Source organism: Eurytemora carolleeae, unplaced genomic scaffold, assembly GCF_000591075.1.
Source record: "Eurytemora carolleeae unplaced genomic scaffold, Eaff_2.0 scaffold9, whole genome shotgun sequence".
In the NCBI taxonomy this organism is placed as follows: Eukaryota; Metazoa; Arthropoda; class Copepoda; order Calanoida; family Temoridae; genus Eurytemora; species Eurytemora carolleeae.
This window is the reverse complement of record NW_019396095.1, coordinates 210096-233099: the sequence shown is the minus strand read 5'-3', so window position 1 is coordinate 233099 and position 23004 is coordinate 210096. Positions and strand designations below refer to the sequence as shown.

Sequence of the window (23004 nt, the reverse complement as noted above, 5' to 3'; positions counted from 1 at the left end):
GGAACTGAGTTTTTGTCACAAACTCAATCCTAATCCCTAAATCTTTGCACCGAGTGGTGTAAACCTTTGATATTTCAACACAAATTCAATACAGTTCGGAACTATCTTACATTTTAGCCATTATCCTTGAGAATTCAGAAAGATTTAAGTATTTTTTTTAAAGATAACCATAGTAGAATACAATTTCTACAATAACTCTTTTGGTTTTATTATTCCTGACTCTTGTGATACTGATATTCGCCAATCATTCTGCAGGGGGCCCCCCCTTCTCAGGTGCTAGGGGGGGGGGGGCGCCCGGCCTCCCCATACCCTAGTTGCGCCTCTGTTAGTATAAGCAAATTCTGGCCTAAATTATAGTATATCTTTATTAGTAAACAGTTGTAAGTGTACAGTGGTTGCGCCCCATTCTTCTATATAGCCGATATATATAAAATAAATAATCCTATAGAAGCAATGAACCATTATATTTGCAATGAATCTACTGAGAAGAAGCAAGAGGAAATAAACATCAAAGAATTTCTTCATCTCAACATCCTCGGTCAAAAACTTGATAAAATCAATTCAGTTCTACAATCTACAGATCGTTCTCCTCAGATAATAAAGAATTGGCAGTGGGAGGAGGGGGGGGGGGGGTAATATATTTGTATTGGCGTTTTAGATCCGAATTCAGGTATTAAAAAATTACCCAATATGGTTTGAAGCTGTTACATTCTCGTGATGTATTTTCTAAAGAAAAATTAGGGGACATTTTAGTGCTTTTAGGTACATTTCCCAAGTAGCAACTTCCCATGGGTACATATAACAAGTAGCATCTTCCCATATGTGCAATTTCCTAAGTTGAAAATTCCCAATGCTGCCATTGCCGCGGCGCTCTGCCCCATTGCAGCATGGGGCGCCTTAGAAGGCCTAACCTAAACTTTGAGAAATTGCCGCTTTGGAAGTTGCACATTTGGGAAAATACCTAACACCGGGTTAGAAAAAAATGTCAGTTGTTTTTAAGGNAGGTTGTAGTATTTTACCGTTTTTTTTTTCAATCTCTTAGGGAGCGAGTTAAACCCAATTCATCTCTGTTCCGTCCAAGAACCCCCACAGTATGGTCCATGTTGTTTGATAAACGAGGGTTGGGTAGTATCTGTATTCATTTATTATACTAGGTATTGATTTGTTTCAATATATCTAGAATAATATTAGTATGGGATTATTTATTACATAAGTTGGATTTATATATATATATATGTATATGTATATGTTCTTTATGTAATGTAGAGTCGCAGTGTGCGTGTATGTTTGTTAACTTTAACTGGCCAAACCTTGTCTTAGAGAAGTGTAACAAACATAAAAATTAACCCACCCACCCCCGTCGTAAATATACTGTAGGTTGACTATCTACTAGATAAACCGATTCGAGACAATTTTTTTTTCTTTTTTTTTATGCCGAGTGCCCGACTATTTTATAAAATGTGTACATTATAACCTTAAATTTTGTTTACAAATATGAACCAGATATAAAACCAGATATATAAATACAGTATACTAGAAGGCTGCAATTCTAATAAACCTGAGCATGTATGAAAAAAGGTAAAACCTTAAATGGGTTCGGAAACAAATCTCAAATCCACAAAACAGTTTCTGGACTGTCAAACTGGAAACTAAGAATGAAGATTCAAATTTACAATTTTTGAAACTTTATTATTTTAAAAAGAATAATCTTCTAAGCTCTATCAGAAAAGTAAATAATTTTAATTAGGAATTATACGTTTTACAATAACTAAGAAAAATGGCAGCATGAATAGCAATGGTTAACATGTAAAATATTAGAAAAGCGCCCTGTAATTTTAGTATATGTATATTTATTTGTCTGTTTGTTGTTTTTATAACTCGAGAAAAAGCAGGGCCCGGAGGAAGACGATGCTTATGAACGCTAACAAACGAATCAAAAAGTATTGATTATAAGAAATACTATTTTTAGGGTCATGAGTTCGTTCAGATAACCTTCCATATGCCGACTAGTTGTGAGGTGTGCACTAAACCCCTCTGGGCCCCCTTCAGACCCCCTCCTGCAGTGGAGTGTAGACGTGAGTACATTCGAATATTTTAATATGGTTGAAAAGAAGCGTTCACAAGGGAAGGGGCGCAAAGAGGGAGCAGCCCCCCCCCCCCTGGATCAGTAAAATATATGGTTTTAGGGAGTTTCAGTCCCCAACGGGTGCTAAGTCTCCCCCCTGGAAAGAAAGAAAAAATTTAAGCCCCCTTGACAACTTGTTTACGCCCTTTAAACCCTAAACAATATTTCATTGAAATAAATAGTAGACAAGTTTAAAAAAATCAAAACTGTATTTACGCATTGCCTAATCAATCAAGTTGAAAGAAGCTTTCTAAATGCTAAGATTTAAATTCGTTGAAGATGAATTTTTGCGGTTTCCCTAAATCAGGATTCTGGACTTAATGTTATCAAATATCTATTTCCTGATATGAAGATACATTAAAGCATACAAGAGGAATATAATTAAATCTTGTTCCTCTTTTTAGCAATTTTTTTTAAATCTCAAATTTCACATTTAACTTCCCGCCGAACCCCGTATTTGAACAAATGTCTAAATGCATTTTTGTATCCAACTGCTTAGTTAAACCTATTCTAGGATGTAGATTGTAGACTTAAGCTACATATTTAAACCTATTCTTGGATGAAGAGTTAAGCTAATGATTAAACCTATCCTAGGATGTAGAGTTAAGCTACATAATTAAACCTATTCTAGGATGTAGGTAGAGTTAAGCTGCATAATTAACCCTATTCTAGGATGTAGGTAGAGTTAAGCTGCATAATTAAACCTATTCTAGGATGTAGGTAGAGTTAAGCTGCATAATTAAACTTAACCTAGGATGTAGAGTTAAGCTACTTAATTAATCTCCTGTTCAACGAAATAACCAACCTTAAATTCCCTCCTTTTTTAATTCCAGGGAGGATAATTACTTATCCTGCCTATTTACAGGGAGGATAATTACTTATCCTCCCTCTTTACAGGGAGGATAATTACTTATCCTCCCTCTGTGATCCATACAGATTTAATTCAAGATTTAGATCAAGAAATTAAATATTCTTCCATATGCATTAGTAAGGAATAAGATAATTAAAATCATAATTCAAAGTTCTATTGATTTCGTCGAGGAGGCCCAAGGCTAAGTGGTTTTCCCCTCAATTTAATTATCCTCATGAAAACTCCCGGTTAAGTAGTAATTTATCGTTATAAACCTATTCTATGATGTTGAGTTAAGCTACATAATTAAACCTATTCTAGGATGTAGAGTTAAGCTGCATAAGGATCATTCTACTGGGAACGGAGAAGGTGTTGTACCCTGCAAGGTAAGGAACAATAGAACCCAAAACTTATCTTTTCATCAAGAATTAATTTCTATTATTAATGTATTATGTATATTTTCCAAAATTATCCGTTCTTGGCCTTGATGTCGTTACAAAACGTGTCATAACAGTACGAGAAATTTTACTTTGCCATTCTAATTCCTCATAAAAAAATACCAAAACTGGAATTAATGTGTAAGTTGACATTAGGTGAGTTATGATCCTACAACGGCTAAGGAGATGTTACTGATGGCTCCATCTATCGAGGAACAACAGTTCTGGGTTGCTCGGCTTCTAAAGCGTATTCAGAAGTCTGGATATAAAGCGGCAGGACAGGTATTAGGATTTACTTATCCTGTACCGTTAATGTACAATGTACATCCATATTCTTTTCATATTTTTAACCTCGTATCTTTATTTGTTTTTATTCTTTATTTATCCTGATATCCATACTCGAGTTATATACATTATACATTTATCTTAAATATTTGTAAATCTTTATTCAGAATTCTGAATCCACCCCCCTCTGCTTTCTTTATTTAAATCTAAGTCCTATAAATCAATTCAAATTCCCTCGAAATGGAATCTTCTGCTTGGTTTTGTGTGTATGCATGTCAGCCAAATAAATTATTTACTTTTCATTTTCTGCTCACTGCTCTTGTTAGAACCATTTAGAAACTTTTAATTCTCACCAATTAAACTTAATAATTTATTCAGTAGAACTTATATTCAAGGCTTCTATGAAATATTAGTTTATTATTTTCACAGATTTCAGTGATTCATTTCTTACAAATTCCAGGGTTCATCTCTTACAACGGTGGGGGGGGGGGGCACATTACTGGGGCTCATTCATATGTTAAAATATTTTAGAGCCTTATTTCTTACCAATTTCAGAGTGTCATTTTTTAACCAATTAGAGTAATCTATTTTTTAGCAAAAAAAATTTTCAATTCTCATTTTCTCTACAAGATCTCGATGTAAAAAAGTTAGAATAATCATTGTTCTCAAATATTTTACTTGGCCAATGAATGCTTGATAATAATAATTGTAATTTTTTTAGAATGACGGAGGTAGTATAAAGATATCCCCACAAGAGTCGATGAGATCCCAGTACAAACCAATAGTACAGGTAAATATCCCAGTACACACCAATAGTACAGGTAAATATCCCAGTCCATACCAATAGTACACGTAAATATCCCAGTACACACCAATACTGTTAGGGCATATCTAATTTGAATATCACTCTGGTAGATTTGTACCAATACTGTGATATTGCAACACAACTTCATTTATCATTGTATTTATAATGGTCGTCGTATATATCAATACAATGAAGACGACTTTTATTTTAGTTTTTGACTTTCACCAAGCTTCCAAACACTAAGCATGGACACAAAGAGAAGCTGTCAATAAAAAACTTTTTTTGTTTGCTTGTAAACTTGTAATATGAAAAAAGCTTGATAGAAATCCAAACGTAAATAGAAAAGTCGTCTTCATCGTATCGATATATACGACGACCGCTTTATTATAATTGGTAAGCAAACCTCCTTGTTCTTCTTAAAATAAAGTTCACATGTGATCACATGTGCAAAAAATACCACAAAACTAGTATCATACTTTGGTGTGGATAAATGTAATCCACAAGGTTACAGAAAAAATTGAACTAAAAAAATTTGATTTTTTTTATAAAATAAAATATAAAAAATGTTTCTTAAACAGCATACTTAGGTAGCTAGATAAGTTGATGATTCCATGTAGATATCTGCGTATATTTAAGTATTCTGTGTTTGTATATTGTTTTAATGTAAAGCAAACGTGTGCTGCACTGTATCATGCCTCGTATAAAAACTTTGTTATTAAAAATGTGTTTTGGAAGCTTCTCTGATATTACAAAATTTAAATCTAAATACTTCTTCTTCTAGAAAATTTGAAAAAGAAATTTAAGATTGTGGGAAAATTGGTGCAGCTCTGTCTGAAGTTTTATCTAGATATTTTTGTCGGAAAATGTGTTAGGTTTATAAAATATTTAAAGATTTATATTCCTCCTTTCTAGTCAGGAAAACAGTATTTCAAATATTTATATCAAAATACAAAGTTGTTTTACTTTCAGTGAAAAAATTATCCTTCAAATATATACAGGGTGGCCAAAATGTACGGATTGTACCATTTCATTTTTACCAACAAATGTCAAATTGTACGGATAAAGTCAGAAGTTTCAGCCCGGAAAAACATTATTTTTTTTTTATTTTGACAACAAAAGCAAATTTTTGCATGTCAATTATCAAAAAAAGTGTCGTCGAAATGAAGTTCATTCCGAATTATATTAGGTTGATTGTTGTTTCAGTTGACAATTAAAATTCATTCTTTAATCTTTTTGAGATATGTTCTAGAAGTGTTCATTCGAGAATATGTTCCAAAAGTACATGGTGTCCTACAAAAAACTTTGCAGTATTTTGCGTATTTCGTACTGAGGGAAGAATTTTTGTTCAATCCTTTTCAATCATGGTGTCATTGATACGCACAAAATTTCAGTTATTTTTAAGCGTAAATTTAGTCTTTCTAGGCCTCATATTATTTACTAACGCTTCTTTGAGTACAAGTCAAAAATCTTAAAATGTTAAATTTTTTGACTAAATTTAGATCAAATATTTTTGAAGAAAACACAATGTACCGATTGATAAAAAAGCTAAATTTTTCGACGGGTCAAAGTTCGCATGAAATATGAAATTATATTTTTAGATTGCCAAAGTTCAAAAAAAACTGTTGATTATTCAAAATATTAGCTTAAAAAGAAACCTTAGATTAATGAACACTGGTAAAAAATGGTTTTCATGTCATGTCCCAATAAACATGGGAATTAACAAGTCCTCATCATTTACTTGTTACATGTTTAAAGCTTTCAAAAAGGAGGTTTGTCTCGTTGTATCTTTACATTTGAAAATTAAAGAGTTGCTTAAAGTCGTCACTTAATTCTCATGTTTATTGGGAACACTGTAGACTGTAGAATGTTGATAAAGTGCAAAGGATTTTACAAAAATCATCCTAACTTTAAATCTTTTATAATTTTAAGGTCAAGGATTACTTACTCACATAGCGTTATTCATTATTGCTAAAAAAAATGACGGTTTGCCTATAAATCCCAGAGGGAGCCCAAGAGGATTACTGCCCCCCTCCCCCCGTTTACGCGCCTGAAGGTCAGCCTTTGATGAAAAGTTTTAACCATCACATAAGAACTCAATGGAAAATGAAAGATAATAGAAATGAGAAATAAAAATTATTTTTTTGTATGAATTGCACGGATTTTTTTTTAATGTACGGATTTTTGTACGGATTTTTCTCAAAAACTTTTGGCCAGCCTGTAGCATTAAAAAATACTTATTCATTCAAACAGACATTATTAAAATCGAAAATTCATCAAAACGCAATATTGATGTTTTGTTCCTTCATGATTTTTAAACCTGTAAATGAAAAAAAATTAACAAATTGAATTTATTGCATTAAAAATACATTTTCTATTCATTCAAACAGACGTTATTAAAACTGAAGATTTATTACCCTGTATTTCCTTTTCTATTCTTAAACTTTATCTTTTGTTTTAAATCTAGTTTCCTATAAGAGAAAGGGCTTTTTATCCCATTCAAGAAGATAAGGTTGAGAAAGGAAGAATGCCAACACTGAATTGTTTACTGAATTGTTTATTTAGTCTTGTTTGGTTCAGGGTTCAGCTGAGAAATGAGAAGGTTTCAGCTCTTCGCTCCCCTTCCCCAGGGTATTCAAACTACTCACTGCATCTTCCTGACAGACCTTTGTTCAGATTTTACATATTTATGGATTTTAACACTGGAATTTTATCATGCCAAGCAAAGTGTAGTATTTGAGAAAAGTGTAAATTTGGAATTTTCTTGAAAACCTTAGCTTCCGTACTTTCTAGTTGTACAACGTTATTTTTAAATTGTTTTTGAGATTAGGGCACATTATTTTTTTACATTTCTATTTAGTAAGTCTTGCCTCCGGCTTCACGTAACCCTGGAATTTATAAAATAATTAGACATTTAAAAAAAAATCATAATGCCGCAATATTATGAATATGTAAAAACTGAAATTGGGTCTTGAGCATAAAATTACTCTTGTGTTTTCTTGCTTGCACCATTTAGATATAAATACTAAGATATTGCATGGGGTAATGGTGCTGGAAGAGTTGTTATCAGAGAATTCGATGAAAAGATTACTAGAAGAAGTAGATTCAGTCTTTTAGTCATTTATAAAATTAATGTTGGTTTAGGTCTTCGCCATGATCCTTGATCAATCAATCTTAGGTTCTTTCTTTAAATTTATTTGATATTATTATTAGGTCGACATAAAATGGCGGTCATACTAAAATAACGCTACACTCATAAAACGCTAAATAGATAAAACGCTTATAGAGAAGAAAAACGCTACTCTATCAAAACTTCATAAAATTAAAATTGAACTTTAGATTGGATGATAAATTATACTTTTTATACACTACTAATTAAATTTTCAAACTTGACACAGGAGGGGTTACCGAGCCAAGAATGGGGGGAGGTTGGAAATGGTCAATTATAATATCGTACTATATTACTATATAGTGTGTATTGACACAGCTTTTGGGTTTAATACCGGCGCGTGGAAAGCGACGAAATTTATCCTCAATATCGTTATAATACTCAAATATGTCATTTTGCAAATATTCAACAATTTCACTATGTTGCCACTACGGGAGCATGAGTTTTTAAATAAAAACAATAAAGATTCTAAAATATTTTCGAGCTACTCTTGCTGAATATTTTTCTAGTGTGAAACCTTAAGAATGCTTTTTTCATTATGCCAAAAGTAAATGGGAACGTGTTAAAAAGATGGACTGGCAAAATTCTACTTCTAAAACAGTAAGTTACGATTCAAAGTTTGCCTTTTTTGCTGGTAGCGTTTTATGAGTGAAGTTTAATGGGGTAGCGTTTTATCTTTGTAGTGTTTTATGAGTTTAGCGTTTTTCTAGGCACGCCAAAATGACAAATAAAAAAACTTATACTAAAGCCAAATGATATAGATATGAAAGTAGATACTTCGTTTCTAAATGTTCTACAGTATATTCAAATTATTCAAGTTACGCTCTTCAAATTCCATTTCGAAATGATTTCATGCGGGGGAATATAACAATATTTAACCTTGTGTGCACTTGGATAACTGGTTTAGTAAATAATATCTAACCCTATGCCACTTGGAGAACTGGTTTAGTAAATAATATCTAACCCTATGTACTTAGATAGCTGGTTTAGTAAATAATATATAACTTATGCACTTGGATAACTGGTTTAGTAAATAATATCTAAACCCTTTGCACTTGGAGAACTGGTTTAGTAAATAATATCTAACTTATGCACTTTGATAACTGGTTTAGTAAACAATGTTTAACCCTATGCACTTAATATACCTGTTCATTAAACAACATTTAACTCCATGCACTTGGGTTGCCGGTTCATTAAACAATTCAAAAAAAAATTACACATATTATACCGGTTCATTAAACAATATTTAACCCTATGCACTTGGGTTACCGGTTCATTAAACAATATTTTACTTTTTACGCTTAATAAACTGGTTCATTAAACAATATTTGACCCTGTGCACTTGGGTTACTGGTTCATTAAACAAAATTAAACTTTTTACACTTAATATACCGGTTCATTAAACAATATTTAACCCTGGATATACTGGTTCATTAAACAATATTTAATCCTGGATCTACTAGTTTATTAAACAATATTTAACCCTGGATCTACCGGTTTATTAAACAATATTGAACCCTGGATATACCAGTTCATTAAACAATATTTAACCCTGGATATACCGGTTCATTAAACAATATTTAACCCTGAATATACCGGTTCATTAAACAATATTGAACCCTGGATATACCGGTTCATTAAACAATATTTAACCCGGATATGCCGGTTCATTAAACAATATGGAACCCTGGATATGCCGGTTCATTAAACAATATTTAACCCTGGCTATACCAGTTCATTAAACAATATTGAACCCTGGATACGCCAGAGCATTAAACAATTTTTAACCCTGGATATACCGGTTCATTAAACAATATTTTACCTTGGATATACCGGTTCATTAAACAATATTTAACCCTGGATATACCGGTTCATGAAACAATATTTAACCCTGAATATACCGGTTTATTAAACAATTTTTTACCCTGGATATACCGGTTCATTAAACAATATTTAACCCTGGATAAACCAGTTCATTGAACAATATTTAACCCGGATATACCGGTTCATTAAAAAATATTTAACCCTGGATATACCGGTTCATTAAACAATATTTAACCCTGGATATACCGGTTCATTAAACAATATTTAACCATGGATATACCGGTTCATTAAACAATATTTAACCCTGGATATGCCGGTTCATTAAACAATATTTAACCCTGAATATAATTATTAATCTGTTTAGGTTAAGTCCTCTACACTACCCAACAATCAATCTCTCAACAAGAAATGACGGTTCGAGAGTGTTTGGTTGAAGAAAAGCTTTAAAGTAGAGTTTTATATTATTGTTGGTTGGTGACAGCACCAATACCTAGACATCTAAACCAGTTCAATTTAATTCATGTTTATTTATTCAATCAGCGCTCTGCTGATCAGACAAGAGATTAGTCGGAGGGTTTCTCTGAGTATTAAATGATTTGTCTCCTCTAATGTATTACGTGAAACCCTGATATAAAGCAATTCCGACAAGAATTATTAGTATTAAAAGGGAATATAAGCATGTAAGTCACACTCCGTGCAAAGATGGCAATGCCAAATTTACAACGGTATCCTTGAAACCTTTTCTCATCATAAATGTAGAAGATAACGTCGGTTTTCTGACTTCAGCAGTAATTCTGATCATTTCTTCAGTCTTATAAGTAAGAAATGCGCAGATTACTTTTGCAGAGATACAACAATTGAAAGTTTAAAAAATAGTTTTCAATACCTGAAACGTGGAGCTCTAATTTATACTTAATCAGACAACGCGTTTAAGGGTACCGTTGTAAATCGAATCATTGCAATCTTTTAATTGAGGATCATTTGAAATTACGCTTACAATCCCTTTAATAATACAATTAACAAACATAGATATCCTTTAATTGATTTAATTACAGCTGCTGTTGGATTTAGAGCTTTTTAATTGTTAATTTTTAATATTTTTCTAAAACTTTGTGTGACGAATTTTCATTCAGTCTTTTGATAGAACGCATTTAATTTGAAGTACCCCTGCAGATATCCGTACAGTTTAAGGTTTAACCTACTGAGCTATGTTTCTCTGTATGATTAATAAGTCAGGAGAAATGAAACCCAATCCGTCCGAACCTCATTTTCTCAAGTGAGAACAATCTTTTAAAATTATTTGTTCTTATTCAGATAAGCTTTACAAAACATCAATTCCTTTATTATGCTAAAAAGCTAAGTTTTCTTGTGCCATACAAATGGGCATAGTGATTGTTCATGAAATAAAGATACTTGTTCTAACTTCACCTAAAGCAGGCGAAAATACGGTTTATACATTTATACAAAATCATTTCTTTATCCTGAACTTTATTTCATTTATTTTTAATTCAAAGTGGTAAATTCGTTGAAGTTAAAACTTTAGTTAAACTTTTAATAAAACTTTTCCCGTCGACATCTGTGGCCTTAGTTCTTAAACCAAAATATTTGCGCAGCCCCCCCCCCCGGCCCCCCTGTCTTTGGATGATTAACAAATAGATTTAATTTATTTAATTTTCTGTATTTGATTCTTAGATTCAGCCGTAACATTCCTCTTCCTTGACCCTTTATTTCTCGCCAATTAAATTAATCATATTGATGTTAAAAATGACCGCCGAGCCGTGTTGATAATTTATAAACGTGGTGATTTTAATCCCATTTCTTCTTTATCTATATTTATATATATATATTGTACACATGTATAATTTAGCTGTAATTAAAGCTTACTTTCTGAATTCTTAGAACTAAATAATTTCAATATGTTCACGTTCTTCCCTCCCTGGCTCCTTTTCTTACCACTCCAAATATTTTAAATGTTTAAATATTTATTTTTATAAAATATATTTTTTTTATTAAATTTATAACTTGAGCATTTAACAAGAATTTGAGCCGTGGAGAAACGTTTTTGATAAATAAGAATTATTTTCTGAACTGTGATAAATAATTCTTGAGTGCCTTTACTTATACATAGTAATATAAGAAAATCGATTCTGTTAAATAAATTATTCTTGCGATTAAAATTTTTCTAGATTATTAAATGTCTTCAACATTTTTATTGTTGAAAATGGAAATCACATCTATCCCTAATTATTTCCCGACAGTGTATAGCAAAAAAATCTTGACAATTTTAAGAATGTGGCTTATCTCGGGTTAACCACAAAAGAGGAGACCTATACGGGAAATACTCAATTTTCTTCCATCCGTTCATGGTTACATTTTCTTTAAATGATTAAGTAAAACATTCAATTGATTAATTGGGACATGATGATAAAATGTGCAACTTTGATATAATTTGTTGCATTCATTGTCAATCTAACTTATTTTCGGCCATTTTGAAAAACACAAAAGGCAGGCTTTAAATTGAAAAATTAAAGGTATTTTGTGATAATAATTTCAAGAATTTAATTTTAAATAAGATTGACAAATGAATGGTACAAATCATTTCAAAGGCTTAAAGGCGTTTGTCATGGTTTGAAGGACACTGTAGTCGAATTTGATAAAACCGTTTTAACAAGTGTTACTGTTAGAGATGATAATTATATCACCACATTTCTCTGAATAATAATGGGATTTCCTGCTTCTTGAATAAAAAATATAAATATTTGGAATTCTTTTTGGTTAATATACTGTAGAATTTGGAACACTTAAAAACCACAAAACAAACCAATATTTCCCAACATTGTATTTAAGCTGTCGTGTCGTGATTCATTCGCTGAGCTCAACCTGGATTAACACAGTCATATTGAATATCAAATTTACTTTTGTATATTTTTTTTACCCCCCCCCCTTCCTAGAATTTTCTTTACCTCCCCTCTCCTTGACCCCATTCATGATGTATATCAAATTAGTGGTCTTGGTTTTGATTTCAATTTCCCAATCATTTCTTGCATTAACAAACTCTTATCAGATAAAAGACTTCCTTTCCTAAATCTCAGCTTCCACCTTTCTTAATTTATACCCTACTACAAAAAAATTTGGGCCCGATCGGTTCAGCCGTTTTGACGTCTATTGGATAAAAACAGAGACCCAGACAGACAGGCAAGCAAAGTATATATAAAGACTAGGCATATATGGCGCTTCACGCCCATCATCTATTCCAATTGTGATTATGTTCTCTTCGTAAACATTGTAAAACAAAAGCAAAGTATTTCATAGATTTTCTAAAAAATATCGTTGATTTTCAAAACTTTCAAATCAAATCTTGCTAGAGGCAAATTTTTGAAAATTCAATCATCCAGAAACCTTCCCTGGGGTCACGCGAGGTCCCACAAAAAAATTGGGACCGATCGGTTCAGCCGTTTTAACGTTTATTGGATACAGACAAACAAAAAAACATCCAGACACCCAACCTAAGTATATCTATTTATAAATTTAGCTTATCTGTCTGTCTGTTTCTTTGTATCCAATAAACGTCAAAACGGCTGAACCGATCAGGCCTAAATGTTGTCAGAGACCTCACGTGGCTTCTGAGAAGGCTTATTTATGATCAAAATATCAAAAATTTGCCTCCATGAAAATTCGATTTTCATTAAAATTTTTAAAATTTTCAAAATCCACGAACATTTTTTTATGAAATCCGTGAACTTTTTTTGTTTTGTTTTACAATGTTCACAAAGAGAACATGTCCACAATTGAAATAGAAGATATATACTTTGTTGTCTTTTTTGGGTGTTTGTTTGTTTGTTTTTATCCAATAAACGCCAAAACGGCTGAACCGATCTGGCCCAAATTTTGTGTGGGACCTCACGTGACCCCAGAGAAGGTTTATTAATGATAAAAATTTGTGTTAAAAAGTTTTTTTCTGCAAAATTTTGAAAATGCGTGAAAAATTATATTGTAATCCGCAAACTTGTCTGTTTCTGTTTTAGACTGTACAAAGAGAAGATCATCACAAGCCACAACTAAAAGTTTAAATTGAAGATGGGCGCAAAGTGCCCTTAAAGCCTATTATCTAGATAAGGCTTCTAAAGGTTGTCCACTATAAATTGAGACTTTTTTAAAGAGCCTATAAAATAGCAAATCCACCAATATGGAAATGAATTTGCGATTTTGGATCATCTGCAATTGTTTATGAATTATAATTCCTATATTTTTATACATGCCAGAGAGGCCTGAGAGGCTTTTGGTGTCTCTTGCCATTTCTAAAAGAGGAATTTTCTGCCAGAGTCTGTACAGAGTGTTAAAAACTAAGCTTCTAAAAGCAACTTCTAAAGATGTTTATCAGGAATCTTAAAAAAATGAAATCTAATCTGTCTTTTTTATTTATATGTGTTTAGAATTCAACAGCGTAAATTTAAAATTTAGTGAGTAAGAGCGTTTTTTCTAAAGTCTCAATTTATAGTGACACTCTTAATGATATAGTAACTATAATTACAATTAACTACATTTATTCTGTAATAAAATAGGATTTATTTCAATTATTGTATATATTATATATATGTATATATATGATCTTCAAAATGTTTGTTTTTGTCCCCCCCCCCCCTCACCTTCGCCTCTGTACAAAATTGCAAGGATACAAGACATTTTAAGGTTGCGTTCAAATGGGAGTGTAATTGTTTTCACTCATAATGTGTGAAATTTTAATTTCTAAATTTTATTTATTTACACACGTAGTGGTTTCTGTTTTAAATTGAATGTTAAAAAGTTCCAATTGTGGCATGGAAGATCGAATAGTGTGACACATGGCTTTTCGGAAGACGATTTTGGCGTGGAATGGGAAAAGCTGTGGCTCATGGTTGCCTGAAGCCATAATTAAGCGCAAACTTCAATCAAGAAAATCTTATTTCTTATTTGCGGAACAAAATAAAATTTTATGAGAGAGAATGCATCCATGACCTCTACAAGTTCGTTGTAATATTATTGGGTTAACAAAAAAAACCATGGAATTCATTTAAGTATAGATATATCAAAATACTTGTCCGATCAGGACTACAATTTTCAAACTATTAACCTAGTAATTAGAAAGTAGGGAATCCCCATAGTCAAGAATAGATGAAAGCAGTATACTTGATTCAACCTTGGTTTCTCATTCTACTCCCACCCTTCAATCCGACCATGGTATTTAGTTTCCTTCTTCTCATCCTCCTCCCGACTCTAATGGAATCCAGAAGTTTGAGAGAAGACGGGGACGTTTTCTTAGGAACATTTCTCCGGGCTAGAGATAACCAGAACATCATTAATCTTACCAGGAGTACACAAACAGATATTTCTCAACCAAGCTTTCTCCAAAGATCAGGAAACCTTGAACCTAGCTCCAACCATAGATCAGGAAGCCTTGAACCTAGCTCTAACCAGAGGTCAGGAAACCTTGAACCTAGCTCCAACCAGAGATCAGGAAACCTTGAACCTAGCTCCAACCAGAGATCAGNGAAGTGGAATGCCGGAAGTAACTAAAAAATAATTGAGGGCAAACCCTCACATTATTGGGATTCATTTAACCCATGTAAAAGGGAAAAATGGCCCCAGATTACGGTTTAACTTAAGTACCGAACCGAACATTTCGTGGTCCTACCGAGTTTCCCAATCAAAACCTAAGGGGTTCATGAGTTTTGATCTGACATACATTCAAACAGATCAGTAGATATTTCTTTTTTCTAGATATAGATATAGATCATGTATGCAGCCAAAGATTTTTTACGGTTCTGACTAATGTAACTCTAAAAAGTTTTATCCCGTATTGGTCTTGCAGGGATACCTAAATGAAATGGATCAAGCATTGATATTAAAGGGAGTGTTCGTGAAAAATGAAGAGTGGTATAGACATACGGCGAAAAAAAAGCGCTTTTGATTGCTACTAATCTTACTGCTATCTGTTGCGTCTATAAGGAGAAACTTGTAAAAAACGACTCCATTGCGAAGAACGTAGCGTCCGTACAAATTAAGAAAGTTGCAACATATAACTCGTATTGTAAAAAAATCAATTTGATTCCAAACAAATCCGACGCATTTGTATATAGTTGATAATTCATATTTCTTATATATATTTGTTGTTCAGTCGTTTTTAACAAGTTTCTCCTTATAGACGCAACAGATAGAAGTTAGATTAGTAGCAATCAAAAGCGCTTTTTTTTCGCCGTGAACCAACCTATACCCCCTTTAAAATTTAAGAGGGCCCACATTGGATATTCAAGATTAACAATATCCACTACACATAAGATCCATCTCAGGGCACATTTTTGGAGTTTAAACTATTATTACAAATCGCAAAATCGTTCTCCAACTTTTCCTTATAAGAATTATTTCCATTTCTCTTACATGCAAATTATGATTGTATTAGCGTCTAAACTTCCGTTATATTCCTGAACGATATTTCATTTCAGGTTTGAATAAGATCCAGTCCCTACTGGAGCTCATCTCCGTCCGAACCCTGGAAATGGAGAGAATAATGGAGATCAGAGCTAGACGGAGTATCAGGTATATCAGCATCATTTTCAACCCTAAAATAACTCTTGAAAAAAGGCCTCACAATGTCAAGGTATGGATTTACAGTGCATAAAAAAATCTCATGTGAAACTTGTCTACACATTTTTAAAGGTCTTCAAAAAATTTAATCTGTGAATTTTAGATCCGAAGCTAAATTAAAATGAAATTTTAGATTTTATTGAATCAAAGCCGTTCTATGTTCTAACTAACAACTCCTCATGAGTTTTTAGGCTTTTTAGTTATTAAAGTGAAAAGCAATATTTAAGTCTTTTCCACCAGTTAAAAGAGCAATCGTAACATTAAGGGAGAAAAATTAAAAACTAAAAGAGAATACTATTAATCCGTGTATCATTGCAAACTGGTGTCGCACACCTTGAATTTTGTTTTTGAAGCGTCTTGAATTTCCAGTAGATTAATACATACTTTAGTTTTGATTAAAACAGTAAACTGTAAACCTCCAACTTTCAGTTTCAATTAATATAAATTATTGATATGAAATTCAATGAGTTTTAAATAATAAAAACAAGACATTGTGAATTCAAAATTGTTCCAATATATTTTCCTTGTTCAAAGTTCAAAAATCCATTTGTTTGTTTTATTTTTAGCTTATAATTGCTATGGTCTGTTTTTACTAGCATAATTAAAAATTCAATCATTAATCAATTGAACCTAGCTCCAACCAGAGATCAGGAAACCTTGAACCTAGCTCCAACCAGAGATCAGGAAGTCCTGATTATTTCTTCAAGAAGGTTCAGGAGATCCTAAACCAAGGATCTGCCAAGAACCCAGAAACAGGACGTGCTAGCTCCGAGACAAGCTTTAGTTCTGAAGATAAATTTAGCTCTTCCCCTTTTTTTCCATCAGAAGAACGTAAGTACTGAGGTTTAATCTTTTTGTTTTGCACATCGTTTAAATATCTGAAATCCGTGGAAAAATCTCGAAAAATCCCTTTGTTTTACCATATGAAAACTGAACTAAAATTTTTTTCTTATTTTCTTTAGTAATAAAACTAACTACTCACTAATAACATTCCAGGAGACATTGAATTGAAGATTTTATCGAAACTTGCGTGATCATTGTGCAGGGACTTCATATCAAACTTCAAATTAAAACCAGTCGACTAAACAATGCTATTTTCAACCCCCCCGAGCAAATTCTTAAACGTCAGTAGTTAGAAGTAAAACCAATGTTTTTTTATCAAAATAAATAATCGATTTATGAATTAGTGTTTTTTTTAAACACTGTATTTTTAACCTTTATAACACTGTAGTAAGGTGAAGAAGAAAGAACATTTCAAACTTTTATTAACTAATTTTTTCAAAATTTTCAAATGCATATAGATTTAAAGAAATTTAAGCATTTTTAATATGACATTTGTAATTCTTCTTTTAAATAAGTTTAAATAGGAAGTTGTAGTTTTTAATTTCCGGTCCAAGTTAGGAGCTTGATATATAAATATTCTTTTATTTGAACTGAGTATGCAGTGTTGTGGAAAACTTCTTTTTTGGTTCATTTGAGACATACTTTTTAAAGATTTGTAAATCCTGAGTTTGAGAGCAAACGCTACGTTCAAAACTCCTACTTTGAGGGTGGATACCCTTTCAGAATTAGTTTTTTTTAATTATTAAATAACGTCGACAAAAAATGTAAATAAAACTCTACAATAAACTACCTTACATACCCTGCCACTCCCTTTAAACTTACAAGGTTATTGAATTTTTAATTAAAGCTCTACAAGAATCTGAGATATTTGATCTAGTATTTAAAAATTTAAGTTTTCTTTTATTATATTATGCAGAAGGAATTGAGCCATTGCCACAAACTCAAATTTTCCTATCCCTAAATCTTTGCAACCTGATGGTGTAAACCTTTGATATTTCAAACTTAGATTATTCGATATAACAGAATTCACAGTCTCAAATCAAAACGTTTAGTAAAATCATTTTGATATTTCGTTATGAAAAATCTTTTTGGGTGAGAGAAAAAAAAATTGTTGCTTAAAATCATAAGAGCAAACTATAAAAAATCGTATTTTGTTATATGTTAATAATCTCAGATACTTCTGGAATGTGTAAAAGCGGCCCCAAATCTATGCCCATCCCTACGTCTGGTCCTAAGTTGAATAATCCCATTTCAAAGTTTTTGCTCTTCAAGCTGAATAAGAGAGGAAACATGATAAACGGGATTTCACTCAATTTTTTTATTTCCAATTTCACATAAATTATTCTTTAAAACCAAGATATAAATCAGTTTTCTATGCATTGTGTCGGAATAGATAAAACCATTAATGGTTTAGGGCTAGATGGTTTAGGGCTAGATGGTTGAAAATAATCTGAACTAAGCGATATCGTTTTTAATAAAAAACATATAATCGACAGTTTGAGTTTTTCTATACCTAGACTTCTACCATCATTGTACAGAAAACATATTTTCTATACCTAGACTTCTACCATCATTGTACAGAAAACATATTTTCTATACCTGGACTTTTACCATCATCGCATAGAAAACATATTTTCTATACCTAGACTTTAGCATTGTTAGGTTTAAAATACATTATCTTTTAATGAATTTGTTGATTAAGGTAAATATTATTCGTTTACAAATAGTTTTAATATTGATGGTTTGAATACTTATTTAGATTTAAGATAGGAATGGATATAAGTATCTTTGGTTTGAACACATGCATCTAGGTCTAAATGTACCTATCTAGTCCTAAATTAACAATGGTTTCAGCACACATCTAGGTCTAGGATATCGATGGTTTAAGCACATATCTATAGGTCCAGGATATCGATGGATTAAGCACACATCTAGTTAAAGTGTCGATGGTTTGAGCACACATCAAGTCCTTAAATATCGATAGTTTGAGCACACATCTAGTCCTAAAATATCGATGGTTTGAGCAAATATCTAGTCCGTCTAGGATATCGATGGTTTAAGCACATATCTATAGGTCCAGGATATCGATGGATTAAGCACACATCTAGTCCTAAAATATAGATGGTTTAAGCACACATCAAGTCCTTAAATATCGATAGTTTGAGCACACATCTAGTCCTAAAATATCGATGGTTTGATCAAATATCTAGCCCTAAAATATCGATGGTTTGAGCACACATCTAGTCCTAAAATATAGATAGTTTGAGCACAAATCAAGTCCTTAAATATCGATGGTTTAAGCACAAATCAAGTCCTTAAATATCGATGGTTTAAGCACAAATCAAGTCCTTAAATATCGATGGTTTGAGCACACATCAAGTCCTTAAATATCGATAGTTTGAGCACACATCTAGTCCTAAAATATCGATGGTTTGAGCAAATATCTAGTCCTAAAATATAGATAGTTTGAGCACACATCAAGTCCTAAAATATAGCACACATCAAGTCCTTAAATATCGATAGTTTGAGCACACATCTAGTCCTAAAATATCGATGGTTTGAGCAAATATCTAGTCCTAAAATATAGATAGTTTGAGCACACATCAAGTCCTAAAATATAGATGGTTTAAGCACAAATCAAGTCCTTAAATATCGATGATTTGAGCACACATCAAGTCCTTAAATATCGATGATTTGAGCACACATCTAGTCCTTAAATATCGATGGTTTGAGCACACATCTAGTCCTTAAATATCGATGGTTTGAGCACACATCAAGTCCTTAAATATCGATGATTTGAGCACACATCAAGTCCTTAAATATCGATGGTTTGAGCAAACATCTAGTCCTAAACTATCGATGGTTTGAGCACACATCTATAGGTCTAAATATCGATGGATTGAGCACACATATAGTCCTAAAATATCGATGGATTGAGCACACATCTAGTCCTAAAATATCGATGGTTTGAACACACATCTATAGGTCTAAATATCGATGGTTTGAGCACACATCTAGTCTTAAAATATCGATGGAATGAGAACCCATCTAGCCTTAAAATATCGATGTAATGAGAACCCATTTCGTCTTAAAATATAAATGGTTAGAGAAGATAAATATTTTGCAGGAGCCGACACAACAGAAATCAAAGAAAGCGGAGAGCCCCGAAACCTGGAGATAAGAAACCAAAAGAAAATCATGGATCCACATCAAACTCCAACCTCATCCCATACCCTAGAGTTGGTTAAGAAAGCTGGCATTTTAAAGAAATTATCTAAATATTCTTCAGGGATCCTGAGCTTAAAGAGTGAGTAAAACTATTCACGACATAACCCTCAAATTTGTATACCAAAAACGATAACTTTAAAGTCGGCGATTTCCATTTTCAAAAATAATTTTTTTAAAGAGAAATCGGCGATCGATAATTTTGAAATGTCGTGAAAGCTAAAAACTTCTTTAATGAAGGGTAGCCTCTTTTTTTGCCACAAACGTTGATTTTCTAATCACTATATCATTCTTTGCTGCACAATGTCGTAGACCTTAGATATTTCAAACCATGTTTTTTAATAGATCAACTAAGTTTGAAATATCAAAGATTTAAACCACCTGGTTGCAAAGATATAGGGAATAGAAAATTTGAGTTTGTGGCAATGACTAATTTCCTTTTCTGTTTTCATTACTTATTGTTTAAGTAAAAAATATGACATGAAAAACATGAAAAAATGAAATTTTCTCATGGACATTGTTGGATATTTAATGTCAACATTAAACTGGTATTTATTTACAAATATTGTATTTTAGAAGATTATCTTAGTATATATATATCAATAAGCCAAAACTGTAACCATTATCAAATAGTATAAAATTTTTATTTCTCGGAGAAAAAACTTTAATCATATTATACTTTTATTGCATTTATAATTAATACTTTTAATCTTAAAGTTCAAAAAGATCCAATTTTAACTCTCGTATTAGACTCAACCCACCGCCAAATGTTGAAAGAACTGAACCAAGCTCTTAGAACCATAACTGAAGGAAGAAGGAAAAATCTATTTCTTCGTTTAAACATAAAAAAAAACCTAATATGACAAATCTCAGCTTTTGGGAGGCTTAGATTTTTTTATACGTTTATGCAAATATTCTAATTTCACTTCAAAGGAAGATTTTATTTCTAGTTACATTTATTTATTTAGACAGGTTGTCGGAGTTGTCGGTTTACGTTGTAGTAAAATCTCTTTATAACCATAATTAAACATTTTTTAGATTTTGACAAATCCTAGACTTTGGGATGCTTAGTTTGTATACATACTTATACAAAAATATTATATACTAGCCTTAGAAGGCGCTTCGCGCCCATCTTCTAAATTAATTGTGAACATGTTCTCTTTGTGTACATCGTAAAACAAAACAAAAATAATTCGCGGATTTGACAAAAAATTTCGTTGATTTTCAAAATTTTCAAAAATCTAATGAAGATCGAATTTTGATGGAGACAAGTATTTAAAATTTCAATCATTCATAAACCTTCCCTGGGGTCCCTAGATGTCCCACAAAAAATTTGGGCCCGATCGGTTCAGCCGTTTTGACGTTTATTGGATACAAACAGACAGACAAACAAACAGACAAGCCAAATTTATATATAGATTTACGCTCTGAATAAAACAAAGTTATCGTAATTTCAATTATCAATAGCGTGGTCCGATCAGATTCACAAAGGTTCCCTGAAAAGCTCTGTCTGATCAAGTATAAATCCAATATCCATGTTTTTGTTTTGAAAAATGATTATTTTCAATGTGGTTATTGTGCAAAAGTGACTCGGGCATTTCTTGTTACAGAAGCAATGGAGACATTATCAAAATTAACTTCCATACTATTGATCAGATTAAAGGGACTGTCAAAGAAAAATGAAAGGGGGTATAGACTGAAAGCTATTTACTTCAGCTCTTGACCGCGACCCATGAAAGTTAGATCTGATGTTCCTGTCTCGAGAAATTGATATAAAGCTGTGTCAAAGGAACTGAGTTTTTGCCACAAAATCAAATTTTTTAATCCCTTTATCTCTGCGACCGGAAGGTTTGATATTTCAAATTTTTATTATTTGATTTAACATAATTCATAGTCTAGTCAAATATCTAAGGTCTATGACATTGTATCTTTTTGATATAGGGATTAGAGAATCAGAGTTTGTGGAAAAGACTCAAATCCTTTATACGAAAATTCATATATATGCAGCAGAACTCCCACCAATGAGATACCCCCTTTCATTTTTCCTTTACAGTCCCTTTAAGGTTTTAAGGGTACCGCAGTGAATCGGGGATGGCCCTCTTTAAATAAAAATAACTTTAACACATTTTTTTACTTTAAACAGTATGATCATATTTGTCATATTAAAGCTTTTTTTTTTTAAATCCTGAACACCTTTTAAATCTAATCCTGAATACCTGTTATATCTAATCCTGAACACCTTTTATATCTAATCCTAAACACCTTTTATATATAATCCTGAACACCTTTTATATCTAATCCTGAACACCTTTTATATCTAATCCTGAACACCTTTTATATATCTATGTATTTGTATTTATGACAAATTCTTAAAAGGGATTGCAGTGACTTATTTTGATGACAAAGGAATTGATCTTTGCTACAAACTCAAATTTTCTAATCTATATCTTTTCTATATCTTTGCAACCTATAAATGATGTAATCAGAAAATCAGAGTTTGTCGCAAAAATTCAATTTTCTCTAGATCGCTGATTTCAAAGATCTTTCGTCAGGTTCTAAGTTCATTATTAAATCCTCAATATTATTAATGCTACGTTTTTAATCACTTATTATCATTATTTGTCAATTAATAGTTCAGTAACAAGCATAAAATTGATTAATTGATAAATGAGTCTGACAATTCTTTAGTATTGGATTTTTAAAAAATGTATATTTTTAAAATTTATAGAAATTTTTTTACTTGTATCTAAACTTCGAAATCAATATCAGTCTTTAACATTATTTATTCTTAATTTTTACAGATTTTATTTACAATATCAAACA

The 23004-nt window shown here is 31.9% G+C and overlaps 2 protein-coding genes across 6 annotated transcripts in view; both read left to right on the top strand.

The window, feature by feature from the left end:
• Positions 1-10698, top strand: part of LOC111694805 (rho-associated protein kinase 2) — a 29363-nt gene extending 18665 nt beyond the window's left edge. For 2 of the 4 annotated variants that reach the window (XM_023463832.1, XM_023463830.1), the window contains exons 24-29: positions 1970-2075; positions 3297-3361; positions 3569-3694; positions 4419-4487; positions 9857-10172; positions 10468-10698. In XM_023463832.1, the coding sequence (XP_023319600.1) occupies positions 1970-2075; positions 3297-3361; positions 3569-3694; positions 4419-4487; positions 9857-9904 (414 nt within the window). In that variant the 3' untranslated portion in view covers positions 9905-10172; positions 10468-10698. Of the gene's footprint in view, positions 1-1969; positions 2076-3296; positions 3362-3568; positions 3695-4418; positions 4488-7079; positions 7131-9856; positions 10173-10467 lie in introns of all 4 variants that reach the window. The other 2 variants (XM_023463833.1, XM_023463831.1) reach the window with 2 other exon arrangements.
• A 4001-nt stretch (positions 10699-14699) lies between these two features.
• Positions 14700-17209, top strand: LOC111694788 (uncharacterized). Of its 2 annotated transcripts, none has more exons than XM_023463815.1 (2): positions 14700-14981; positions 16760-17209. In XM_023463815.1, the coding sequence occupies exons 1-2, from the start codon at positions 14707-14709 to the stop codon at positions 16953-16955; spliced, it is 471 nt and encodes a 156-aa protein (XP_023319583.1). In that variant the 5' UTR covers positions 14700-14706; the 3' UTR covers positions 16956-17209. The 2 variants fall into 2 exon arrangements, with proteins under 2 accessions (XP_023319583.1, XP_023319582.1); XM_023463814.1 differs by having other exon boundaries at positions 14700-15014; positions 16760-16974.
• Positions 17210-23004: the final 5795 nt, after the last annotated feature.

Excerpts from the sequence above, each read along its gene's own strand:
- LOC111694788 (XM_023463814.1), top strand. The coding sequence starts at position 14,707 with ATGGTATTTAGTTTCCTTCTTCTCATCCTCCTCCCGACTCTAATGGAA.